General features: G+C 40.5%; 1 protein-coding gene across 13 annotated transcripts in view; it reads left to right on the plus strand.

Moving 5' to 3' along the window:
• The window catches only part of TPK1 (thiamin pyrophosphokinase 1), a 343,981-nt gene that overhangs the window by 300,651 nt on the left and 18,740 nt on the right, over nucleotides 1–24,590 (plus strand). Inside the window, exon 9 of one of the 13 annotated variants that reach the window (XM_053217939.1) lies at nucleotides 3,220–3,267. The exons of the other annotated variants lie outside the window; for them this stretch is intronic. Within the exon in view, the coding sequence (XP_053073914.1) occupies nucleotides 3,220–3,236 (17 nt within the window). The 3' untranslated portion in view covers nucleotides 3,237–3,267. Of the gene's footprint in view, nucleotides 1–3,219; nucleotides 3,268–24,590 lie in introns of those variants that run through there. 13 annotated transcript variants of the gene reach the window in all.

Here is a 24,590-nt window from a genome sequence, read left to right on the forward strand (position 1 = left end):
AAAGGGAAAAGGCGTTTGGGCTAAGGGCAGTAAATTGTGGGAGAGTGACTAGGAAATATATGGAGGGAAACTAGTGGAAGAAAAGGGTTATTTTATTAGGTCTGTTTATACAGATTTGTCTTGGCATCAACTCCTTGGCTCCAGTAGTAGGAATGTTCTCTTCACGGTGCAGGGAGAGCACCTGACTCATGGGAAATGTACGCCCTGCTTTCAGGTACAAAGCCGGAGGTCAGAGAGCCCTTCCTGCACCTGCTATTTCTTAAGTACCTTCAGCTCAAAATAATCCGTGTGTCAGAGTGGCCTGTTTTGGGTGACATGTTCTGATTCCCTTCAAGTTGTGGCTCTTTTCCATGTCTCTAGATGCAGTTTTCCTACAAAATGCCAATATAGTAAATGTTAGAGCAATTATTCTCTCTTCAGTTAGTTTGATAAACACTAACTTCCACTCGTCTTTATTTATTTATATTGGGCTATTACCGAATTTAATTAAATCTCTTATGAAATTGACCTTATTTTACCTTCTACATTTCATGCATCTTGAGGCTTCTCTTGATAGCACATGGCACGATGCCTTACACAACCTCATGCATAGGGCATGGAACTCGGTCACTGATGCTTGAGTGCCGAAAGACCGCTTTCCATAAGAAACCTTAAAATAGAATTATTTCACTGAGGTAGGATATTTTAGGATAAACACTGCTTATAGGATATTTTAGGATAAACATTGCTTATAATGTTCTTGGCTAGCTTATTGACGATCTGACAATTCACTGACAATTAGTTATTAAATCACTGTTTCTCTAAAATACATGTCTGACAGTCATTTCCTTTGGAGAAACATTAGAAGGATATGGTGAAATAACATCAAAATGATAAATCACGGCAAGACTGGTAACATTCTTTTTCAACAGACTGAATATAAAGGTGCCTGGAATTTATTTTCTGTGGCTTTAAATTCGTACCAGGTGTGATGAAACATAAAAGCTGTGCATCTCAGTCACTTCACATAGATATGGTACTTACCCTAAAATGGACTCTTGCAATTAAAGTTCTGGTGTGCTTTATACCAGAAAGAATGTTGCTGCTAGTGGGGGAAGGCACTAGAATCCTACTGAGGAACAAAAAACTTAGACGCAGAGGAACCATCTTGACAAAGAAAACCTGTACATACTCGTTTTAACACTCAGATAATAGAGCATTTTAAATTAAGAGCCAGAAAGTGAGCGTGACAGTTAAGCTGGCCAGACCAACCTCCAGGAAAGCCTGCACTCACTGGGGGCTTCTCCCGTTGGACACCATCATCCACCAGTGGGCACACGCTGAGCGGTGACTGGGATACAGGTATTTGTAGGTCTGGACCTAGATGCAGGTGTACAGAAGGATGTACACATATGTGCCCATCTTAACAAAGTTTATACTAGGGAAATCAGTCAAAGATTGAGGGCAAAATTTAAGTAGGGGGGGAAAAAAGAATAGAAAGTTATAATGGACCATCCCCGTAAGAGCATCAGGTTTTGTTTGTTTGTTTGTTTTTGTTTTTATCAGTTGCTGATGAAGCCATCTAGCTCCTTCCCTGCCAGCTGGACTGGACTCCCTTGCCAGGAGCAGGCAGAGGTAGCACTTGAGAGGGAGTCCTCGGGTGGCCTAAGAAATGGTACTTAGTGCCTGAGGAAAACTTTGGCTTCTAGTGTAAAAATGCTGGTCAAACTAACAACTGCACCAAAAGACTACAAGTTTGTCTCCCCAGAGCAGGAGAAACTCAGTTGGCCTGACAAACTGAAGTTGTTGGTATTAATAAGGAACAGGAAAAAGTAGTGGTATTTCACATCTGAAAATAATTCATTGATTTATCACCACTCTGAAAAGCCTTTCAATAAACAAAGTATATTATTAGAGATGGTGCTTTATCACAGCCAGAAAGACTTGACATACCTTTTATTCTCCACTTCTTATGATGTTATATGTTATATTCTAAAGCATGCCTTAAATAATGATTTTTAAAATAAGCTCATTTAGAAATTATGCTGGTGACATAGTAATGTTTTATAGGTTAGACTTTTTTTCTCCCCCTCTTCATCAAAAAGTACAAACTCTTACAGTGCTACACTGATGAAGAATTGGTTGGTACCAGCCTCACGGCTGCTGTCTGAAGTAAAGGCAGGGCATGTGGAAAACTCAACAGCCCATCCCAAGTCCTCGGTAATAAGCGTTTCATCAGCAGAGGATGAATTGTGAGTGGATCACACAACAGTGGAACACTACCTTTGTGTCTTACTAGCACTGTTCTAGAGGATGATCGATATTTGCAGAGCTTTGGGGGCTCAGTGAAACATCTTTTTAGGTAATAGTTTTAAAAGTCACTTTTGGGTTTCACTCCTACATCACAAAATAAATATTCTGAACCAGCCTTCTTACAAGTAGCTTAGATTATGTTTCTTCAAGGGCATTTATGGCATCCTTTTATTTTAGTTGACATTTTTCTGCCTGTTCTTACTGACTTTACATACTCTTAGCTTATTCTCATCCCTTTAGCCATTTGCCTCATATTCTCTACCAAGTTGTAGCTGTTGTCCACGTCTGTAAACTTATGGGCCTGTTTTCCAGATTATTTGTGAAGTACACAAACATCCTGACAATCAACCATTCATACCTTTTGCTGGGAGAACTGATCCCTTCTCTCTTCTAATGGAAGACCCAAGCTAATTTCCTGTTGAAGACCAAAGTCTTTATCCCGTCCCAAAGACACCAAACCCTACTCCCACCCAATTCTATGGTGAACCCAGAATGTTGTGGCCAACCAAAACAGAACAGCGAAAAACACTTCTTTGTAGAACCTTCACAACGGTCTTAAGAAAACCACCACACACACACATACACATATGTGGGTTTCACTGCTTCTCTCCTTACATTTCCTTTTCCGAGCCCTCAAAGAACTCAAGAATTTTAGTCAGGTATTTCTGTTTTGAGTCTGATTTATGAACTCTTCCTTGTCTGGCCAGGTGCCGGCCATATTCCACAATTCATAATCTGTCAACAGGAGTAATGGCCCATTTCCAAAGGTGAAGCGTAACATTTCTTTCTGCATGCATCCGATAAACAGATTGTGTGGCTGCTCAGTGATCTATCTGGAGTGGGCTGAAGAGCACGTTAACCTTTCGGTACACCCCCATTTTCACTGTGGTTCTTTTCTTTTATGCTCTTCATTTTTCTTCATAAAAGGCGGACCTGATGAATAACACAACATCCAATCACTAGGGAGCAGATTGCCCGAAATCTGGAAGGTGAGTGGGGCCGTAGTACCCAGTAAATTTCAAAGCATCTCAACCTTCAAACCTTTGCATAAAATGCCATTCGATGGGTATAAAGTTTCAGTTACGCAAGATGAGGAAGTTCTAGAGATCTGCTGTACATCGTGCCTAGAGTTACGCACTGTGCATTTAAAATTAACAGTACTGCATTGTGCATTTAAAATTTTGTTAAGAGGACAGGTCTCATGTTAAGTGTTCTTGGCACAATAAAAAGGAAGGAAGAAAAGAAAGCCATTGAGATTAAGAGGAGAATTTGGTTCGGTTTTGTTCTGGTTTGATTCCTCCATAGTGTGAGCTTCTTCTGCAACACTTGATGGGGAGGAATCCTGTGGCTCTTTTCTTGTCTCTCTTTCTAACACTAGACTATAGATGGGCCTTTGCATTCTAGAATTTAGGAGGCCGACATCTTCAGGAAGAACGTCTAAAGTAGATAAGCTTCAAGTGCGAGGCCCCATTTGTTTCATTGCCATGAATTCTTTGTGTATACTTGTGGGGTAGCTCTGCAGAGATAGAAAATTTCTGTTTCTCCAGGTTGGGACAGGACTGTAGGAGACAGTCAGTACAGTGGCTGGTGTAGGCCAATCTAGCCAGCGGAGCAGGAGCACAGATATGTAGACGATCTGGAACGGATGCATGATAGGAGGGGCACTCAAAAATCATCAGGCACAAATGCTAAGATAATTCACTTTCCAGGCAATACAGGGACTCTAGATTCTGTAAGGTTGATGTAAACTTACCCAAATTAATCATCTACATCTGTGTCTATGTGTGTGTGTACAGTGTGTGTTTCACACTGCAGTGAAAGTCAAGCTTCAGAATGTTAAGAAGGAAATAAGTGAATTAAAGGGAGCAAGGGTATAGAATCCATTCCAGGAATGGGGTAACCAGAGAAAGCAAAATGAGATAGTTTGATCGCTAAAGAAGATATCAGTGACCGAATTGGTGACCAGAAGGTTTTTTTTTAATTTTTTTTTTGGGGGGGTTTGTTTATTTATTTTTGAGACAGACGCAGAGTGAGCAGGGGAGGGGCAGAGAGAGAGGGACAGAAAAAATCGCAAGCAGGCTCTGCACTGTTGGCACAGAGCCCGAGGTGGAGCTCAAACTCACAGACTGTAAGATCGAGACCCAAGCTGAAACCAAGAGTCAGACGCTCAACTGACTGAGCCACCCAGGCGCCCTGATTTTATTTTTAATAATGAACCTTGGATTTCAAAAAGGAAGGAAGGAAGGAAAGGAAATGGGGGGAGAAGAGAGAATAATGGCATGTGAAAAGGAGGGGCTAATTTTTAAAAGAGTGGCCTACCTCAGTACTTCTTACTCTTTAATGTGTCTCGTTAAAATGCAGACTTTCATTCTTCGGTCTGAGGGGAGGCGGGGGATTCTGCTTTTCTAATGAGAACCCAAGTGATGCTGTGTTCTAGGCACTCAGGATCTAGCTGGGAGACCGCGTCAACACATACGAAACTAGTCATGATTGTTTGGGTCCCTCTCTATAAAAGTGCAAAGAACACAAATACGTGCTAAATAAATAGCAAGATACTTTCCAATAAGTGCAATTAGCAGCTCTCAGACTTTAAGGCTGCCGCATAGCCTGAGTGATAAGGAGATCGCTCATTAGACGGGAAAAAACGGTGTCCTTTAGTTCGTGTGAATAAATGCATTGACAAATTAAAATAAAAAACTTAAGTAACTGAGAAAATATAAACAGAGAAAATAAGTCAGAACCATCAAGGGTTATTATTATAGTTTCAGTTAAAAAACTGTTTAGATATCTGACATTTTTATACACACGCTCACAACTCTGCTGATACACAGTAAAGAAAGTAAGGTCTTGTTCATTATGTGCACATTTGTTGCATCCCTTAAAAAATCTGAACATGCGTCCTAGCTTGCGTTTTGATCTTTGCACTTCTGTGGGAAAGGAAAGAAGGCATGTGGCTTTGTACTCCGCTGATTCTGTATCCCTCTGTATTCTGCACATATTTGGCTTTTCTTTGCTTAAGAGGCAGAAAGTAGCTCTTGTGTTTTAAAGATAACTTGAGAATGACCTGATAAGGAAGTTAAATGTCTCTTTGTGAAATAGAAACCTAAATCTTCTTAGATTAAAAGAAACATAAAAAGATGATAAATTTATTAATCAGGTTTTTCAACATGGATTCTTGAACCTACCAGCACAATGTAATAAAATATTACACACTTATCACAACCTGTATTGTTTGATCTTTTTCATTTTTTGACAGAGAAGCAGAGGGCCTTAAACTCTACATTTACTTTTCACTGCAGACAAAATTAAGTTATTATAATAATTTTTATCATTATAGATCGGGGATACAGACGTCAGCAGTAGAATGATCTACGCATGGAAATTGCCTGTGTGTTTCTTTACAACACTCTCTAAATCTCTAGTTATTTAAAAATAAAAGTTTTTCTTTAAAGTGAGGGGAAATACACAGAATTAAAATAGGCAACAACCATACCATACAGGCATTTAAGTTGAGATGGTTAAATGGAGTTCCAAGTGTCCGGAGATTCTTACATTCCCCATGATGAGGGTAAAGTTACTGAAGACTAGAAGACATCATCAGCATAAGCATGTTGAAATTCTTAGCGTAATCACGAAAAGACTAGAAACGGCGTCTAACTTCCAGTCTAGTAGACAGATACCCAGGTAGATACCTAATTAGTTGGTCTCTGCCAGAGAGGAAGGGGGGCTGTAGGAAGGGGGCTGCTGCAGGAGAGCCTCTTGGGGATGAGACAGCAGACAGAAGACAACAGACGTAAGAAGATACAAAAACGGCAAGAGTTAGGACTTGAAACTAAAACAGAGAAAGCACTTCAGAAAGTCAGATCAACTGAAGGAATTAAAAACGCCGAGGTAATGTTCTTATTCCAATCGAAATTGGGTTCATAATAAGATCAAGGACAGCGTTTGGGGGTTTTAAGTGCATGGAAAACACAGATTTACTCCACTAACAGTGTCTGTTTAACTCAAGGTGGCAAGGTAATGGTTACTATCTAGGTATTTATTTAACGTTTATTCATTTTTGAGAGACAGAGACAGAGCATGCCACTCTAAAATGTAAAACTCCGTGTTTTTAGTATATTCACCGTGCTATGCAGAACATTTTCATCAGCCAAAAAGAAACCGTGTATCTATCAGCGTTCAGTCCCAGTACCTCACTCTTCCCTTCCCTGGCAACCGCTCTCCCACTCTCTGTCTAGAGACAGAGAGTAGATCTGCCCATTCTGGACATTTCATATAAAGAGGATCATACAATGTGTGGCCTTTTGTGTCTGGCTTCTTTCACTTAGCATAAAATTTTTAAGGTTTAATCAATGGTCACATGTAAGAGTACTCCATTTCTTTTTATGGCTGAGTAATATTCCATTTTGTATGGATATACCACATTTGTTTACCCATTTATGTTTGTGGACATTTGGGCTGTTTTCACTTTTTGCCTATTATGAATCATGCTGCTGTGAACATCCATGTACAAGATTTTGCGTGAGCTTACGTTTTTCATTCCTCTTGAGTGTGCACCTAGGAGTAGCATTGCTAGATCATATAGTAGTTCCATATTTAATTTTTGAAGAAACTGCCCAACTGCTTTCTTCAGTGGCTGTACCATTTTACGTTTCCACCAGCAGTGTGTAAAGGTTCCATTTTTTTCCACATCCTCACCAACATTTTCCTTAAAAAAAAAATAGCCATCATAATGGGTGTCCGTTGGTATCTCACTGTGGTGTTGATTTGCATTCCCAACGATGATGATCAGAGATGTGGAGCATCTTTTCATATGCGTGTTGGCCAACTGTACATCTTCTTTGGAAAAATACCTATTCACGTCGTTTGCCCTCTTAAAAGTTGTGTTGTCTTTTCTTTTTACTGTTGTGTTCTTTATATATTCTGGTTAATAGACCCTTATCAGATATATGATTTTGGAAATACTTTTTTTCCTGGAGGCTGTCTTTTCATGGTCTTGATACTGTCCTTCGAAGAAAAAAGTTTTTAATTTTGACGAAGTCCAATTTATATTTTCTTTGGCTGCTTGCACTTTTCTATTCTTGTATCAAGCTATTTTTATTGAAATAAGATGCTGTTTTACATTTAACATTCTTGTCTCTCAGTTACTCATAATTTAGATGGTAACCTATATTCATTTCATATGGATTTTGTAGCAGATTGCCATAAACTTAGTGGCTTAAAACAACACAGATTCCTCATTGTACAGGTTTGTAATTCAGAAATCCAAAGTGGGTTTCACTGAGCCCATCATATCAGCTGACCTGTGTTTCCTTCTGGAGAGTCTGGGGAAGAATCTGTGTCTCTGACCTTGGCCCCTTCTGGTGGCCTCCTACATTCCTTGGCTTCTGGCTTTCTTCTCCCATCTTTGAAGCTACTGATGCTAGATCAAGTCTAACAGTGTGTCATTTTGACCTCCTCTCTCTTTTCCTCTTTTAAGGGACCCTAGTGATTACACTGGGCTCACCTGGATAATCCAAGGTAATCTCTCTATTTAAGATCAGTGGATTGGAAAGTTTAATTCCGTCTGCAGCCTATACCCACCCTGGCCACGTAATGTGCACAGTCACAGGTTCTGGGGATTCAGGAGATGGACATCTTGGGGCAGCTATTACTCTGTGTATCAGCCCCTTGCTGCTGACGGTGCTTTACTGAAGCTAGAGACTGTGGTACATCTGTTGACAGCTAATGAAATTGCAAGTACTCAGAAACTGGCTATAAATAACTTTGCTCTTACCTCTACAACCCTCTTTGGGTTGTGGCACAGCTTATAAGGGCAAAAAGCTTAGTAAGTATGCAGATTGTTGATTCTTAATAAGCCTGTTTTACAATTCCTAAACCAGAAGTTTCTGTTTTTGTAATCCTGGAGGAAAGTAGCTCCAAAACTTGGCATTACGGATAGCAGTCTTAAAACTGGCTTTCAAGGAGTGGATCATGTGGGCAGGAGCTTCCTTCAAAGATAGCATGGTGCAGTAGGGCACGGGCTTTGGAGTTAAGTGGTAGGTCCAGGACCAGGTTTCCTCTCACCTGCTTTGTTAGAGAAGTCCACTGGAATTCGACTGTATCCAAAAAACCCCAACTACACTTTTACGAATATGTATGAAACTCTGCTACTGTGTGGTAATATATCTCAAATATCTCTAAAAAGGTAGATTGATACTTTTTTTAAAAAAATGAGAAAAATTAGTGCTTAAATTGTCTAAAGCAGTTTAAATACACTTAGCCATACTATTTAGCAACTACTAGTGCCTTTAGGAGCACATGGTAAAGGTCAGCATTTTAGAATCACTTTGCTGGTGTGATGCTAGCGGATGAAAGGGTTCTCTCCACCTGCTGCTGCTGGAAGCCACCACTAAGAGACTGACCGTGAATTCCATGAGGTCTTCTCTTTGATCAAAAGGAAAAGGAGACGACAGACAGGCTGACCTGTTTACTGCTAACCTTTCCCTTCTGGCCTAAGTACTAATCTATTGCCACACGTAGACAGAGGGGAAAAGACTAATCTGAAGACGAATAGAGTAGCAAGTGGATGCCCGCAGTGATGTCCATAAAATCTGATTTTTTCTATCTCTGGATGCATCGAGGTGTCTTTTATCCTGGGATATCTGGATGGTAAAAACTAAGATTATTATTAAAGAGGGCAGTGGGCAATTTAGGAAGCGCCCTGTCTCCCTGTGACAAAAGCTTTGCTGCTAAGCACAGTAATTTATGTTGATAAATTGTAGCTGTCAGAGTGTCCAAAGCACTTCGTGGGGGATGTTTCTGACTTTGCATTTCTCATTCATGCATTCTGATGTATAAACTTCTATTAACAACAACAACAACAAAAACACCACAAGTTTCTGCAGATATTCCTAAATTGTCAAAGAGTAAGAATAATAACAACAGATTATTACGATTTCCTTTTCCCCTCAAAGTTGGTAAGGATGTTAAGGCAGAAAGAAGTGTTAGAGAAAGAGAGCATTATTCGAAAGACTTGGGGTTTCCAAGAAAAGAAAACAGAATGTCAGAAAAATGGAAAAAACATTTCCAAAATAGGAAACTACACACATACCAACAAGAAGCATGAAAGGCAGTGGGAAGACACGGTAGATAAACCAGGCAGAAAAAAAAAAAACAAGCGACGATAAACAGAAAGGGCACAAAATCACACAGACTTAAGTTCTATATGTTGACGGTGTCATGCCTGGTGGAACAAGGGGCAAAAGGTGATAGATAACATTTCCATTCAAGTATGAGCTTGCAAACTTCAATTCCAGTGATCTGCCCCTGGGTGCACTAGCTGTTGGCCCAAACATGCCGTGTTTTATGCTTCCTCAAAACCCCGTGATTTAAAACCCCGTCATTGCTATTGCTCGTGCACCTGCGTCTCAGGTACGATTTGGCCGATCTGAAACGGCCCTGGTTTCGTGGCACCTGGTGTGGCGCCACTCGGCCTCTTAGAAGAGATCCGTGGAACATCCAGATGGCCACGCTCCTCATGGCTCTCAGTGGACTTGGTGCTAGCACGTTCTCAGTAGAGTGGCAGACACGCAAGACGGCGAGCGTGCAGAGCCTCTGAAGGCCTGACCTGGCACTCTGTCCCCTCTGTCTGCATACCATCGGCCAAAACAGTCACACAGCCAAGCCCGTGTCAAGGGACGGAGAAGGACAGTCTGCTCTCGGTGAAAGTTCCTGCAGAATTGTACCAAATTCTGGACCTAAGAAAGCCTCTGTGATAGATAGTAAGATGATATAGGTAAGGGGCACCTGGGTGGCTCAGTCGGTTAAGCGTCTGACTTCGGCCCAGGTCATGATCTCACGGTTTGTGGGAGCCTGGAGCCTGCTTCGGATTCTGTGTCTCCCTTTCTATCTGCCCCTCCCCTGCCCACGCTCTGTCTCAAAAATAAACATTAAAAAGGTTTTTTTTAAATAATATAGGTAAATTTATAATGTCATTAAGTGAACGTTTTGAAGACAAAAGGCTTTAGTTTTTCAATACCTTGTGTATCAACAGTCTTAACCTATGACACGGATACAGCTTTTGGCTTTCACGTCTCCGTCCCCTAATTGTTCTACTCAAGAAATGATCAAGTTGTAGAAACCTCTTCACTGTCGGTACTTTGTTTTTAATTGATCAGCTTTCACTTATAGCTGTAGGTATTTGAAAACATTTTTTGCAGAAAACAGTTGTTGGAGAAACGAATGAATGCAGCTACCTTGGCCACAAGAATGGAGATCAGTGCTCTGCTAATCATGAGCTCCCGGACTGAGCCATTAAACACTACTAGCTAGACATTCTCAAGCATCATTTTCTCATGTGGGCACTTGACTACATCAGTCAACATAAATAGTTCATGCTTTCAGAAGAATCATTAAAGCCTCGGCTTTTTGCTAACAAAGGATAAATAGTTATCATCTTAGCAGAGCAACAGTGTATTTGGGTTTGATGCAGAAGTACTTTATTCCAGCTCCTACTTTGGTATGTTCTATCATAGTTGTCAGATATTCCTAAAATACTGCTTTCATCCAATCAGCCCTTATAAAAATTTACACAGTGGTTCCCTATTGCTTAATACTCTGGAATTAAAATCTTTCTTCATCAGGTTCTCCCTAGGCCCATAAATGTGTCTCTCAGAAGACAGTATCACTTTGCCAAATCATAAATATTAGCGGTGACATTGAGTGTATGGGGTGGAATACTACTTAAATAGGGAAGAGCTTACAAGACCATCTCTTCTCCCTGTGTTTGCACACCCAAGAATACACATTTTGCACCGAAAGCACAGTGAGTGGTGCATTGTGGATTGTAATTGCTTTAAGGTGAGTAGTAGGTTTTAGGGAACGACTGGAACAGCCAAAGGCAGGACAAATTTTGTGGCTATTAAATAGAGGATAGCCAGATACATAGAGAAACTTGAGTAGGCCACAGTTTCTTGTCCTAAGCTTTGGTGCTAATTCTCAAATTCAAAAGTGGATTCAGAATGTGTCACCTGTAATTACACAGGGTTATATTCTCATCTAGAATAAGTCATGAGGGCTGGACAGGACAAAACTTTGTGGCTTCTAATGTTTATGATTATAACATTAGAAGGTGGTATGATTAATGATTCTTTAAATTAAATGTCACTAATTTGGATTGTGTGATTATTCATCAACCCTTTTATTATCTAAAGAGAAAGAATTTGCATAGCAGAGTAAACAATGGGTCATTTAAACTATTTGGAGAAACAAACCATTTTCAAGTATTTTAGGGTACATTTACTTTCTTAAATGAATTCATTTATAATTATTCTAATTCATCCATCATACCTTTCTGCAACTCCACCTACCACAAATTGGTACTGGCTAATTTTGCTTTGTTTTTAAATCTTAAACTAAATATTTATCTCTGACTAAATACATCCTTAGAACTTCGTAATTAGGAATATTTTGCACAAAATTAGGAATATTGTGGCTTACGCATGCAACCTTAATTCTCTATTTTGACTCCTTAGACTCCTTTTTCTGAGCTGATTTGGTTGTGCTTGTCAAGACACTCTAAAGTAGTCTGCTTACATGGCCACACGCTATCACATTTGCTCAACTGAAACATGTCTGACAGCGATACCAGGACGATGGAGGTTTGGTTCCCCCGGCCTTGGATTCATCTCCCCTTCTCCCATCAAAGCTCTTCTGGATGTAGGTCTTAAAAATGGGAGATGAGAGAGATGAAATGTGGCTTAGAAAGGGAATAGGGTTGGTTGGCTGTGGGTTTGCATTATTTTGTGATTCATTTTAATGCCCTTCTAGACAAACCCACAACCTCAACAAGCTATTCAAGGCTGGAGATGGTAGTTGCTAACTTCTGGTTCTTTCATGACCAGTGGGAGAAATATAATGTCTTACGAATACGGAGTCCTAAAGCCCCAGAGGATATGCTTTGTTTAGCAGCCATCGGCCCAGAAAATACCCATGACTATGGAAGATAAACAGCCACCTCCCTTCTAAGTTTGTCCAGAAATAAAGACCTTAGGATATTTTTTCCCATCGCCCTGTGGTCAGTGTCTCTACCCAAGCAGGTGGTCTTTGTTTTCATCTGTTTATTGCTGTGCCGACTTTTGTAATTGAAAGAGAGGTGAGATCGTGTGCAGTACAATTGATACTCAGACATGACAGACAGCCCTCCATCAGGGACACCGCAGTGACATCTGACAAATTACCAGTCACGTGCACTGAAAAAGGAAAGTTAGCGTTCCACCAGAATGATTTTTCCTCTCCGATAATAAAAAAGAGGAGACTTCCAGAATTGTATCTAGCCTAAACTTTAAGTCCTAGTGTTAATTTTTTCAGTTATTTTTTTTTTTACAGAAAATACATCAAGTAGATCAAATTAGGATGACAAAAGAGCAACTACATGCATAAAATTCTGTCCTTTTCCCCAGTTTAGTTATATTAGCGTTTGCAAGAGGAGGCGGTGGAACTTGAGGTGTGTTGTCTTTGTCATCAGACTGTGAAAAAGGCTAATAAAATATCACGTCTGCAATCAGGGTGACCACAGTTTAGGGGAAGAGAAAAGACCTAAATATACACTTAAAAACATGAAGATAATACAAAGTAGCATACATGATTTTTTTTTAATTTTTTCAATGTTTATTTTAGAGAGGGAGAGACAGAGCGTGAGTGGGGGAGGAACAGAGAGAGAGGGAGACACAGAATCCGAAGCAGGCTTCGGGCTCTGAGCTGTCAGTGCAGAGCCCGATGTGGTGCTCAAACCCTCAAACAGACAATGACCTGAGCTGAAGTTGGACCCTTAACCGACTGAGCCACCCAGGCACCCCTAAAGTAGCATACATAATTTTAAAGAGGATCAGTGTTTCAACATACTCTGTGTCTCAGTTTGGGCTGCTGTAACAAAATACTATGGATAAGTGGCCTATAAACAAGTATTTCTCAGAGTTCTGGAAGCTGGGATGGCCAAGATCAAGGTACTGGCAGATTTGGTTTCTAGTGAGGACCCATTTCCTGGTTCACAGAAGCTAGTCTTCTTGCTGTGTCCTCAGATGGTTGGAAGGCTGAGGGAGCTCTCTAAGGTCTTTTTAAAAATTTTTTTTAATTTTTTTTAATGTTTATTTATTTATTTTTGAGAAAGAGACAGAGCACGAGCAGGGGAGGAGCAGAGAGAGAGCGAGACACAGAATCTGAAGCAGGCTCCAGGCTCCGAGCTGTCAGTGCAGAGCCAGATGCAGGGCTCGAACTCACAAACCGTGAGATCATGACCTGAGCCAAAGCTGGACGCTCAACCGACTGAGCCGCCCAGGCACCCCTTCTAGGGTCTCTTTTATTAAGGGTACGAATCCCATTCGTGAGGGCTCCATGAATGACTAGTGCCTCTTATGGCCTAATCACTTCCCAAACCTCAACCCCCTAAAACATCACCTTGGGGGTTAGGATCTTGATATTAACTTTGGGGGTACACAAACAGCCTATAGCACTCGGTGTCAAACAGCCTTGGGAAGGGGACAGCAGGGATTCCCCCCTGCCCCCTCCATCCTACAAAAGCAGAATACAAGGAAAAGAGACAAATAGAAAATTTGAACGTCACAATTTCCCCACAATCTTCTAATACACTATTAACATTTTGGGGTTTGCTTTAGTCTTTTTACTGTGTTAGATTTTTTAATTAGAAAAGAACTTCTGTAATTAAGTTTTTGTACTTTAAGGCTGTGTTAGATTTTGTTTTTCTTGTGTTTTGTTGTGTTTTTAAGCAACATACTTAACAACTAGTGAAGGTTTTTATTTTGCTTTTGAGAGAGAGAGAGCGCACATGAGCAGGGGAGGGGCAGAGAGAGAGGGAGAGAATCCCAAGCAGGGTCTGTGCTGTCAGTGCAGTGCCTGACGTGGGGCTCGAACCCACGAATCCGTGAGATCATGACCTGAGTCAAAATCAAGAGTTGGGTATTTAACCGACTGAGCCACCCAGGTGCCCCTCAAGTATTGACTATGCATCTACTCTTTGCAAACATATTAAGTGCTGAGGATTAACCGCATGTCTGCACCTCAGGAAACTTAGACTGCAGGAGACCATGCTGCTGACTGATACTGATTTCATTCTACTCAGCCCCCAGCACTGTCACCAACTCCTGGGACTATCACCAGTCAAGCTTTTCCTGTCCAGGATGTTTGTTTTCTTATATGTGGCTTTACATTTTCCAGTTAAACATACTCCTTTGCTTTTGTTTGTTTTTTATAGAACAGCTTTAGCAAGATATAATTCACACACTATAAAGTATATAATCTTCCCACTGCTTCTGGCTTGTACAAGCTTTAACTTACCAAGATCATTGTGGATCTTGACTCTTTTAAGTTTACCTCTCTGAGTATTTTGTCATCTACAGATCAATCTCACTGGCTTTATTCCAAGGCGATGATACATAGTTGAACAGGACAGCAGCAAGGACAGAATCCTGTATCGTTCAGGGCCTTCCCGGGGAGCCAATAATCAGTGCTCTTTGAGAAAGATACTGAACACATCTGAATTAATCTGTCTGTGTAATCCTTAGCCCATGTTGCCCTGTGTTATTCTCGACAGTATACAAAAATAAAACTATGGTCTCTGAAAGGGAACCATTAGTCAGGAGTCACTGTTGGACATTGTTTTCAAAGACCTGAGTCCAGCGACGGATTCTGATAACCTCCCAAGCCTGGAGCCGCCTTCCCGCAGACAGCACAGACGACCGTGCCCTCGTGGAGACAGTGAAAGAAAGTATCAGTTGAGTAGCTGAGGCTGCATCACCCTCTCCAAGCAGAAATCAGTCTTTTTATTTTCCCCTTTGCTCCCAACATAGCTTTCAGGGCCCCTTGTGTTACTGAATTTAGCACCTTTCGGTTTTGTGATCTTCCAGATCTTTAGCTTTTCCGTCTTCCCGTCTTTAAAAATATCCACTGAAATAGGTGTCTTCCTCAGAGCTATGACTTCCTCGGAGCTATCTGGGTGGCTCCTTCAATTAAGCATCTGGCTCTTGATTTCAGCTCAGGTCACGATCTTGTGGTTCATGGGATTCAGCTCCGCTGAGCTTGGAGCCTGCTTGGGATTCATTCTCTCTCCCTCTCTTTCCCCCTCTGCCCCTCCCCTACACATGCACACTGCTCTCTCTCTCAAAATAAATAAATAAACATTTAAAAAAACCCAATATTTAGTCTGTGATGATAAAAGAATCCTGCTGTTTGGGAGGTACTTTGCTGTCCAAAGACAGGACCTAATCCATAAGCAGTGCTCTCAGCCAGCTTTCATGAGAATTTCAGAACATCTGCGTGACGTCAGTATAGCATCCAGAAAGCTATCGCATCCGTCCATGGTACCTGCCTTTGGCAGCTCGTTTGGGTGATGTTTTCCTTTCCCCTCTACTTTGGAGGTTAAACTCCTTTTATCTAATTTATAGGCTTCTTGCCAAATTTTTGCCTGTACTGCATTTCTGGCCAGAAATCCATTCTTTGTTTAAAGTCGGCACCTAGTGAACTGTTTGCTTCCTATGGGTTTTTTTTCCCCCCCTCTTGGTATAATTTTCTTTCCTTAAGGGCAACATCATTAAAGTAACACAGTGTCTGTAACAGGATGTATCCTGTCATATCTCCTTGCTCTTATACTAAGGAAAAACATCTCCCAGTTGGTAAGCAATTCTTTATAGAACTTCTTGGCAAACTGGCAACAGTCTTTTGGGATTTTTTCGTAAGCATTTAACAATATTTAGACAGAATGACAGATACTAATGCTTTATTTTAGTAGGCATTTTTGAGGAGCTCAGACAATTACATGAGCACTGTTACACAGTGTGGTGTAAACACAGTATCTTGCTCTAATTTTCTCCCTTGGCTCAGTTCCTGAAACGTGAAGGGAGTTCCTTTCCTTATCATTTGTGTTAACGACCTATTGTTCCTCCAGCTGTCTTTATCCTCTCTATCCGCCATAAATTGATTCCAGTGGGAGGGAAGGCAAGATAGTAAATCAGTAAATCTATGCTCTTACGTCCTCTTTTGTTTTGCTCAACTCTGTAATTACACTTCATTTTCCTACAGTAGTGCATTTTCAAAGTTAAATCTCATGAACTTCAGTATTTAAACATGTTCAATAATAGGAAAGACTTAACCGCTCTCCCCCTCGGTTCACGCCTACCAACTGATATTTGCCATAACGAGATAAAGGTAAATATTGTTCTCAAAAATATAACTACAGCTACCCAATACCACCGTCTGTAGTTTTGCCTTTTTAGAAATGAGTGAGTGCATATTTAGGAGAAAGGAAAAATGCAAAGGTTTCTCTTGTTCTTTTCTAAAATCAGTGTGACCAGGTAAAGGCCTCTGGAGGCTTCGAGGTCATGGAGGATGCCCTGCTTGCCTTTAAACCCCAGCAAGCCCCACCTCTCAGCAGATACAGTTATCACAGCATCATTGTTCTGACCTCTCTGGACACATTTAATTAGTCAGAATTTATGGAGTATATTCCATGGATAAGGCATGGTTTGGAGTGGCAGAAAAATAATAGTCGACATATAATGAGCTTTTTCCTGCATGCAGCGGGAAATGTACAAAAAATCTGGGTTTTTCAAGGTATTCTCCTGTCTACTGCCATTGTTATCTCGGAGGGAGAAAGCAAGGATGAACCATGGGGAGGAACACGAGCATTAGATGTGCATTCTGCACGGACAGATTTAACTTCTGTGAGCCCTCATCTCCAAAATAGTAATAAGACCGACGTTTATCTGGTTGTTATGAGGATGAGAAGAGAGGATTCAGGTAAAGCTAATGCCAGACCACAGTTCAACAACTCAGGGCTGTTTTCAGAGCGAAAAAATCAAGAAAGAGGAGTCTGCACCACACATCTGTCACAGTAGCAGGCCCCGACAATACACTTTGTCTTTAGGACAAAGTCATTGGTAATCTTAGCACAGTTTCAGTGGATTAACTGGGGTGTGGAACCTGCCATTGTAGACTGGGTGGGAACTGAAGGGCAGGTAAGTAATTTGTGTTGGGGTTCTACCAAAGTGGTGAAGAGAGACACAATGATGGGTGACGGAGTTTACGATGGTAGAGACTTGAACGCGTGGGAGTGCTCTCAGAAAGAAAGAGATGGGAAGTGCTGGAAGAAACAGAGAGTGGCAAACTCTGGTCAAAGCTGTGGGAAGGTGCGGGGCGACGGGATCCGCAGCCCCGGACCGGGAAGTGTTTCTTTTTCTGTCATGACTGGATGAAAAGGAGGAACTGCATGGATGAAACTATTGATGTTCAGAGTGATTATTGACAAGATGCTGCAGCAGTTGGTTTGGGCTGCTTTTTCCCCCGAGAGGTTGGGGTAGAGTCAGGCCCAGAGTAGATTAGTAGAGTATTAAGTAAGTGTCAGGTTTATAGACATGTAAGGCGTCGTAGATATGTGGCCGTTTTTAAATGGTAGCTATCAAGAACTTAATAACTAACCAAAGAAACACAGAAAGATTGCTTCAGTTGAGAATCCAGTTGAAGTTGAGAGCTTTCTCTGTGTCCTTTTTAATTCTCACTGTGGAAATAAATGAACACCAACCAAACGAGAATAAGCAGACTATTCAGAGTCACTTGCAGAGTGACTCATTTTGGCCCAGACACAAAGGCAGATGAGGAATTGGAAAACATTAGATGAGAAAAATGGAAGACTTCAGGTCTGCCCTGATCGCGGAGTCTGTATGGAGAATCTGGAGGCGGGCTGACTACCGGAGGGGCGGCCCATGTGTGGTTGGTGAGAGGAGCATGTTTGGCTCTTTCTTTGCTTGGTCTTAAAGTTAGAAACGGAGACAAAAATTAGGGAGGCTATCAGTTATTAATCGGGTCCTGCCCGTTTGGGGCCAGTTATCACTGAGTTATTGTTCGGCTTCCTGGATTGTTCATGGAAATAGCACTCCGACTTCCTACAAGCCTGCCGTATAGCAGGCTGGCCCCCTGGGCTGGTTTCTGCAGCTTGTGGGTCAGACTTCTGTTTTATATATGGTCTGACCGTTGACTGTGTGTGTATTCAGTCTCTTACCCACTTTATTATTATGAAAGTTAGAATGACCTTCTATTTGGAACCTATTGTTCCTCTCGTTAAAAGAATGTAGGACCGGAGAGAATAGTGGAGGTAAGGGAATTTGTAGGAATACATTTCGGGAATGAAAATGGAAGTGTACACTGTAATGTAAAGAAATTACTTTTTAAACTGCATCACATGGGGTGCCTGGTGGCTCAGTCGGTTAAGCTCAAGTCATGATCTCCGGGTTCGTGAGTTCGAGCCCCACGTCAGGCTCTGAGCTGTCAGCACAGCTCAGAGCCTGGAACCTGCTTCAGATTCTGTGTCTCCCTCTCTCTCTCTGCCTCTCCTCCACTCACTCACACTCTCTCTCTTTCTCTTTGTCAAAAACAAATAAACATTAAAAAAAAGTAAACTGTATGACGTCATTTTCAACCTCCCAGAAGGTAAACCCAAGCTGTGGAAGCTGAGCACCAGCGGGGCCTCTCTGACCAGTGGATCGGGACCTAAGACACAAACTGCCTATTTTACACCCTTAACACTGAGGCCCAGACAGGATAAAGGACTTGCGTGGGCTCTCACAACAACCTCAGGCTGGACGTCACCCCAGTGTACTTCCGTTTTCATTGATCGGAGAACCAGCCATTATGTCAAGCACACTGCAAATTTCCTTTTCAAATCTAGAATCACAAAGTTCAAATCATGCAGGACATTGACCCAGACATTCCATTAATTACTCCATGGAACTATCTAGAAACATAATAAACCTATTACGAATACCTATTCTTCATATTGGCTGTTTTAGCTTAAGAGAAGTTAAGGAGAATTTAAACTTATAAATGTATTAACTATAGGGCATGATAAACATTATGATTAATGGTATGTCACCGTGTGCATACTTTTAGGATTATTGTTTCTATCCCAGAAATTTCCTTGTTCCTAAAAGATATTTGAGGGGCAGTTTCCCTGATAAGAGAAACAAGGGTGTATTAACATTGATTGATTATATAGTAAACCTTTACCTTGCCTCTCTTTACATAATGAATCTCTCTTCTCCTTACTGCCTGACAGGAAAATTTAATGGTATGTTTCCTCCAGTAGTAAAACCACTGAGCCCTAGAGAAAGTGCTTTGTACATCCAGTGAGGGAAACACCTTGTTACCAGCAAGGAAGAGTCATGACTTCTCCATTAATGTGCTAAAATGAAAAGCTGAACAATACACTCAGTTGATCAGAAACACAATACTTCTTAGAGTTCCATCCTTCGACGTGTGGTACTTAATGGATCAAAGATCATCTGAAGTTGCTGATATATTATCTCAAAGGGAGAGGGAGAGAGAATGGGTAGCAAGGGTCTTGCCATTGAGGCGCGCGTTCCCCACCCCACCCCCACCCCCGTGCTTCTGCACACACCTGAGTAGGGTAAGGTGGCCTAGAAGCAATATCAAGTAAGTTCTGGAAAACCTGGGGTGGGTATGCTTCAGTTAGTAAATTAACACTTAAGGAAATGCTGCATTCTCAGAAAGGGGTGGGTCTCTTTTGAAGTCTGTAAAAGATCAACCTTGATATGAAAGTTCAGGGGGAATCGATACCAAAGGAGTGTGGTTGGTCTCTGTCTTGACTTTCTGGATGAATCATCTGACAGCGAGGCACATGGCCTGGGTGGATGTTTGTAGAACAGACACCCGGTTTCAGATCAGATATTGTTTTTCCTAGGTACCAAAGTCATTCTTAGTCCTTAAATTGGTTGTTTTATTCATGTATTCATTTATTCATTCAATAAATATTTATAGAAAGTCCACAGTGTACTTGGCACTATGCTAAGTATATAGTATAATGGAGGGCAAAACAAACGTAGTTTCTCCTGGGCTTACAAGATTCTGAGTAGTGAGAAAACTGCAGAAATATTATTTTTAATATTAATACTTTTGTATAATTGTATAAACAATTAGGGAGGTACCTTTGGGGATCTCTTATTTTTATTGGAGTTTCTCGAATTGGCAAACTGTATTCTATGAATTGAGAATAACCCAAAGCATAACTTTAAAATAGCTTTCCTAATTTCATTTTAATAAAGTTCTTTGCTAATAACACAGAGGCTCTGAATTTGCACATACAGTGAACCCTCAACTCCAGCTAGGAGCCTTGCCAGTATGTGTTTTAATGTCACAGAGTCTCAAACTGTGGAGCATAGCCAGTCCATTACCACACAAATAATGGATTGCAGCAGCCCCTTCCAACAATCTTCTTGAATGCATGCTTATTCTAGTGTTTCTTACCTTTTTTAAACTCATGACTCTTTTTAATAAGCATAAAAAGATCACCCTTAATGTCTGATTTTCACAGTAATTTTATACTTAAAAACAGATTAACACAATGGCAGTTTTAAGAATTTTTTTCAAGCCGTATACATTCAGCTTCCCACTCTAACCCTAAGAAGTACTCTTGTATGTAATAAAGCATATGAATATCCATGTAGCTTACAGTAATTGGGGCTTTTTCATAATTTTTGTACAATGTTAAAAAAAAAATTCAAGGGTGAGATACAAAGAGTCAGATTTTTTTAAGCATCTTAAAATGGTAATTCACTGGACCCAATAGAAATTTACTAAAGTCTTGACAAAAAGAGACAGGCCTTTATGATGCATTTTTTTTTTTCCTCCCTGTTGTAATTACCACTATCTCTGAAACTCCAAATGTCATAAATTAGCTGTACAGGAGGATCTTAGCCCAGAACATGCTCTGCTGGTTTTGTATTTCCTGAATGGCTTTGTAACTGTTGCTGAGGCTGTGTAAACTCCTTTGTACCCTGGGTTTCGGCTAAATCCAAACAGAAAGTAGATCCTTTTATGTTAGCATTTGAGCACCCAGTAACATACATCACATACCAGAGCGTGTCTTCTGCAGTTTTTCACAAGCAACGTGTTTGAAGGTTGAACTACATGCAGTCAACTGCACTGTTAAAAATTTAATGTCTTTGCCTGCAGAGTGTACCAGTGTATTAATTTAGTGGTGCATTAAACCTCTGCGTTTGAGGGTCATGAGCTTACATCTCTAAGCCTGGTAGATATCTAATAAGGTTCAATATGATTAATACATGAGTCTTTTATTAAAAAAAGAATCCTTTTTACTTAGATTTTATGTATTTTTTCATGACCTATAAAATCATTTACATAAGCCACATTAACTAATCCTAAAACACACCACGATTCTTGCATTGCATATAAGAGCCATAAAGGACTAACCACTATTTTAAAAGGCAGTTTACATTTGGAACAAGTATTAAGAAAAAAAAAACTATTCCTTTTTGATTTCAAAAAATTTTTTTAAAAATTCAGTCACCATTGGGAGAAAAAGACCGACTGAATTGGCCAATTTAGTACAGAATGTTGAAGCATATTTAAGTCATGAATCAAGAAGACACCAGTCACTGTCTCACTTGAAATTGCAAAGAGGGTGCCACAGGCAGAGGTGCAACCAGATGCCTAAAATTATGCTTAGATCTGGAGGATGTTCCTCCTTATTCTCCAGCAGGTCTAAACATCTCTCTTAAAGAAGAAAGAAAGACACAGTCAGCCACGATGGTTTCTTCATCCCTTGACAGGGAAACAGGGGATGGGATAGGTTGTTTGTATCCTTGGATTTATTTGGAAGGATAAGACCTCTATGGAATGAGAGCCAGAAGAGAGAGATTTGTCAGTCAGATTCATGCCTACATCTTGGCAAAGCCCTGCAGTACACATTGTAGGAAATGGCCCTTTGATCCTGAGGGGAGGGGACGGGCATCACTGCCGTGTCATCCCTCCATGAGTGCAAAACGGGATACGTGGGATCCCCCAGCGCTACTAGACTGAGGCACAAGAGGCTTCATGGCCACTACTTGCGAGTGAAGCTGCTCCAAGGCCAAGATCAGAGGCAGCTGTTACTCTAGATCCATCAGATGGCCTCAAGTGCCCAAGTAGGAGCCAATCTATAGTCACATCTTGGCAAAACTCTCCTATTGAGTGTGCAGTGTCCATCACCTCTGCGGCAAGGGATGTGCTAACACTCGGAAGACCTCAGAGACATTTGGGTGAGTGTTCATCAACGAGACCCAAAAGAACCCAGATGAAACACTCACATTTTCCAAATGGTTGCGATGTTATATGGAGTAAGGGAGGGACATCTCCCAGATTGCTTCTTTAAAAAAATGTCTTTAATTAGGAGTAGAAAAGTGAGAAGTCACCATTGTAACTACTGGTCCACTACCGACTGTACCAAAATGAGTGGCTCAGCACAGCACCACGAAGGGCCAAATCGGAGATACTCTCAAGCTATTTCTACATGTACACCTGACTTACGTTTTTTAAAATTAGTTCAATTTCAGTAATGACTGTTTTACCAAACAGATTAGAGTCGTAAATCTGTCTATATCATGCCAAATAAATAGGACTTAACCTCTAGCTTTGATGTAAATCTAGCTTCTACAAACTGTATAACTGTTTTTGAAGAATGATTTTTTTCAGTATACAGTGTATAGTCAACATGTTGGGGGAATAATGTCAGATATTTTGAAAAGTTTCTTCCTCCTGATAGTTGCAAATATAGCAATTAAGTACAAATGAACTTGTTTTTCATTTTCTCCAACAATACTTGTAAATCTAGGGAAATTGATCTATAAAGTCTGTACTTTGTCTTTCACCTATACCATGAAATAATATTCCCGTATTAAAAGTGAATGTAGATTAGCTGAATTTTCACCTTTTTAATTTTTTTAAAAATTTATTTATTTTTGAGAGAGAGACAGAGTACAAGTTGGGGGAGGGACATAGAAGAAGACACAGAATCCAAAGCAGGCTCCAGACTCTGAGTCGTTAGCACAGAGCCCGAGGTGGGGCTCAAACTCACAAACCGTGGGATCATGACCTGAGCCGAAGTCAGAGGTTTAACCAACTGAGCCACCCAGGCACCCCTGAATTTTCACCTTTTTATCTAATGTGTTTTCTACAGAGGTAGCAAAATGTGTTTGCTAAAAGTCAAGTATTGAACCATGTCCTTAGCAGTAAGGACATTTGTCGGGTCATTTTCTCTTCCCCCACTGTCCTGTAGTGTTTTAGGAATGGAATCAATGCATTTTTGAAATAAGAAAATACAGTACAAAGTGTCTCAGTTAAGCACTTTATGTCTGTGCCCCATGTTTTGTGGCCTTTCAAAGATACGGGATGAGAAACCTCTGAATCAGTTTTGCTGCTGGTCTAAAGTCCGTGACATTGGTCTGTCTACAAGAATCCCTTTCTTCTGTTTCATAACAAAGGTCTAAAAAAAAATTAGGTGGCACTGCCACATTTTCAAGCAATTTAAATACTTGGCATACAACTCAAATCATAACTTTGCTCAGCCTGTCTAAAAAGGGTTCTGGACAGTCTTCCAAGATGTCAAGTTCCATAGTTTGAGTCTGTTACAGAAGGCATCAGGAGACCTGGGTCCTGGTGCTGTGCGTCTTCAGATCGATAAAATATCTTAATTTGGTTTCCCAGCCTTGAAATAAAGGGGCTGGATATCAGACCAGTGGTTCTTGGTCTACATTCTCTGAAGCTGTACAGCCCCTCACCAGTTCCCTAAAGTCACCTCAGTTTAGTGGACAGAACTCTGAAGTTGGTACCTTAATTGGTTAAAGTAGAAGCAGCTTCACTATTATCTACGTCAAACCACTGAACGAGATAGACAAAGGTCTTTCGGATTAGAAATTCTGTGATAAAAGAAGTTAGATCAAGTCATGTACCTTATTGGGAGAAAAAGACATCATTTAATGTATAAGACAGAATGTGCATGCCTCTACACCAAAGTGATATTGAGCATTTTAAATAGAAAGTTATATACCTGAGGCCTGGATAATATGTAACTTTGCATGCAAATAGTTAATGCAAAGAAAGTTCAGCCATAAAAGGTTGTCATCAGGAAGGGATCCATGGTATGAATATTGAAAAATGGATTGATTATTGTAACTAAAGCAGGGGAAAATATATTAATTATGAAATAAAGTAGCTTGGTTTTAAAGATGGCTAATATTTTCAGGCTCATTAGAATATTCATATAGTAAGATGCCAGCTATTCCTAATGTGAAATATTATCATTGTATATCAGTAAGGGGAAATTAAAAATGAAAACAGGTCATGATGAAATATAGTAGGAACAAGCATATATATTTATAGGTTTATGGACAAAGTCTAAGACACTGTTTTATTACTATTGATAAAACAAATCATATCTGTTAATCCTAAAACATTTG

Source organism: Acinonyx jubatus, chromosome A2 (genome assembly GCF_027475565.1).
Source record: "Acinonyx jubatus isolate Ajub_Pintada_27869175 chromosome A2, VMU_Ajub_asm_v1.0, whole genome shotgun sequence".
Lineage (NCBI taxonomy): Eukaryota > Metazoa > Chordata > Mammalia > Carnivora > Felidae > Acinonyx > Acinonyx jubatus.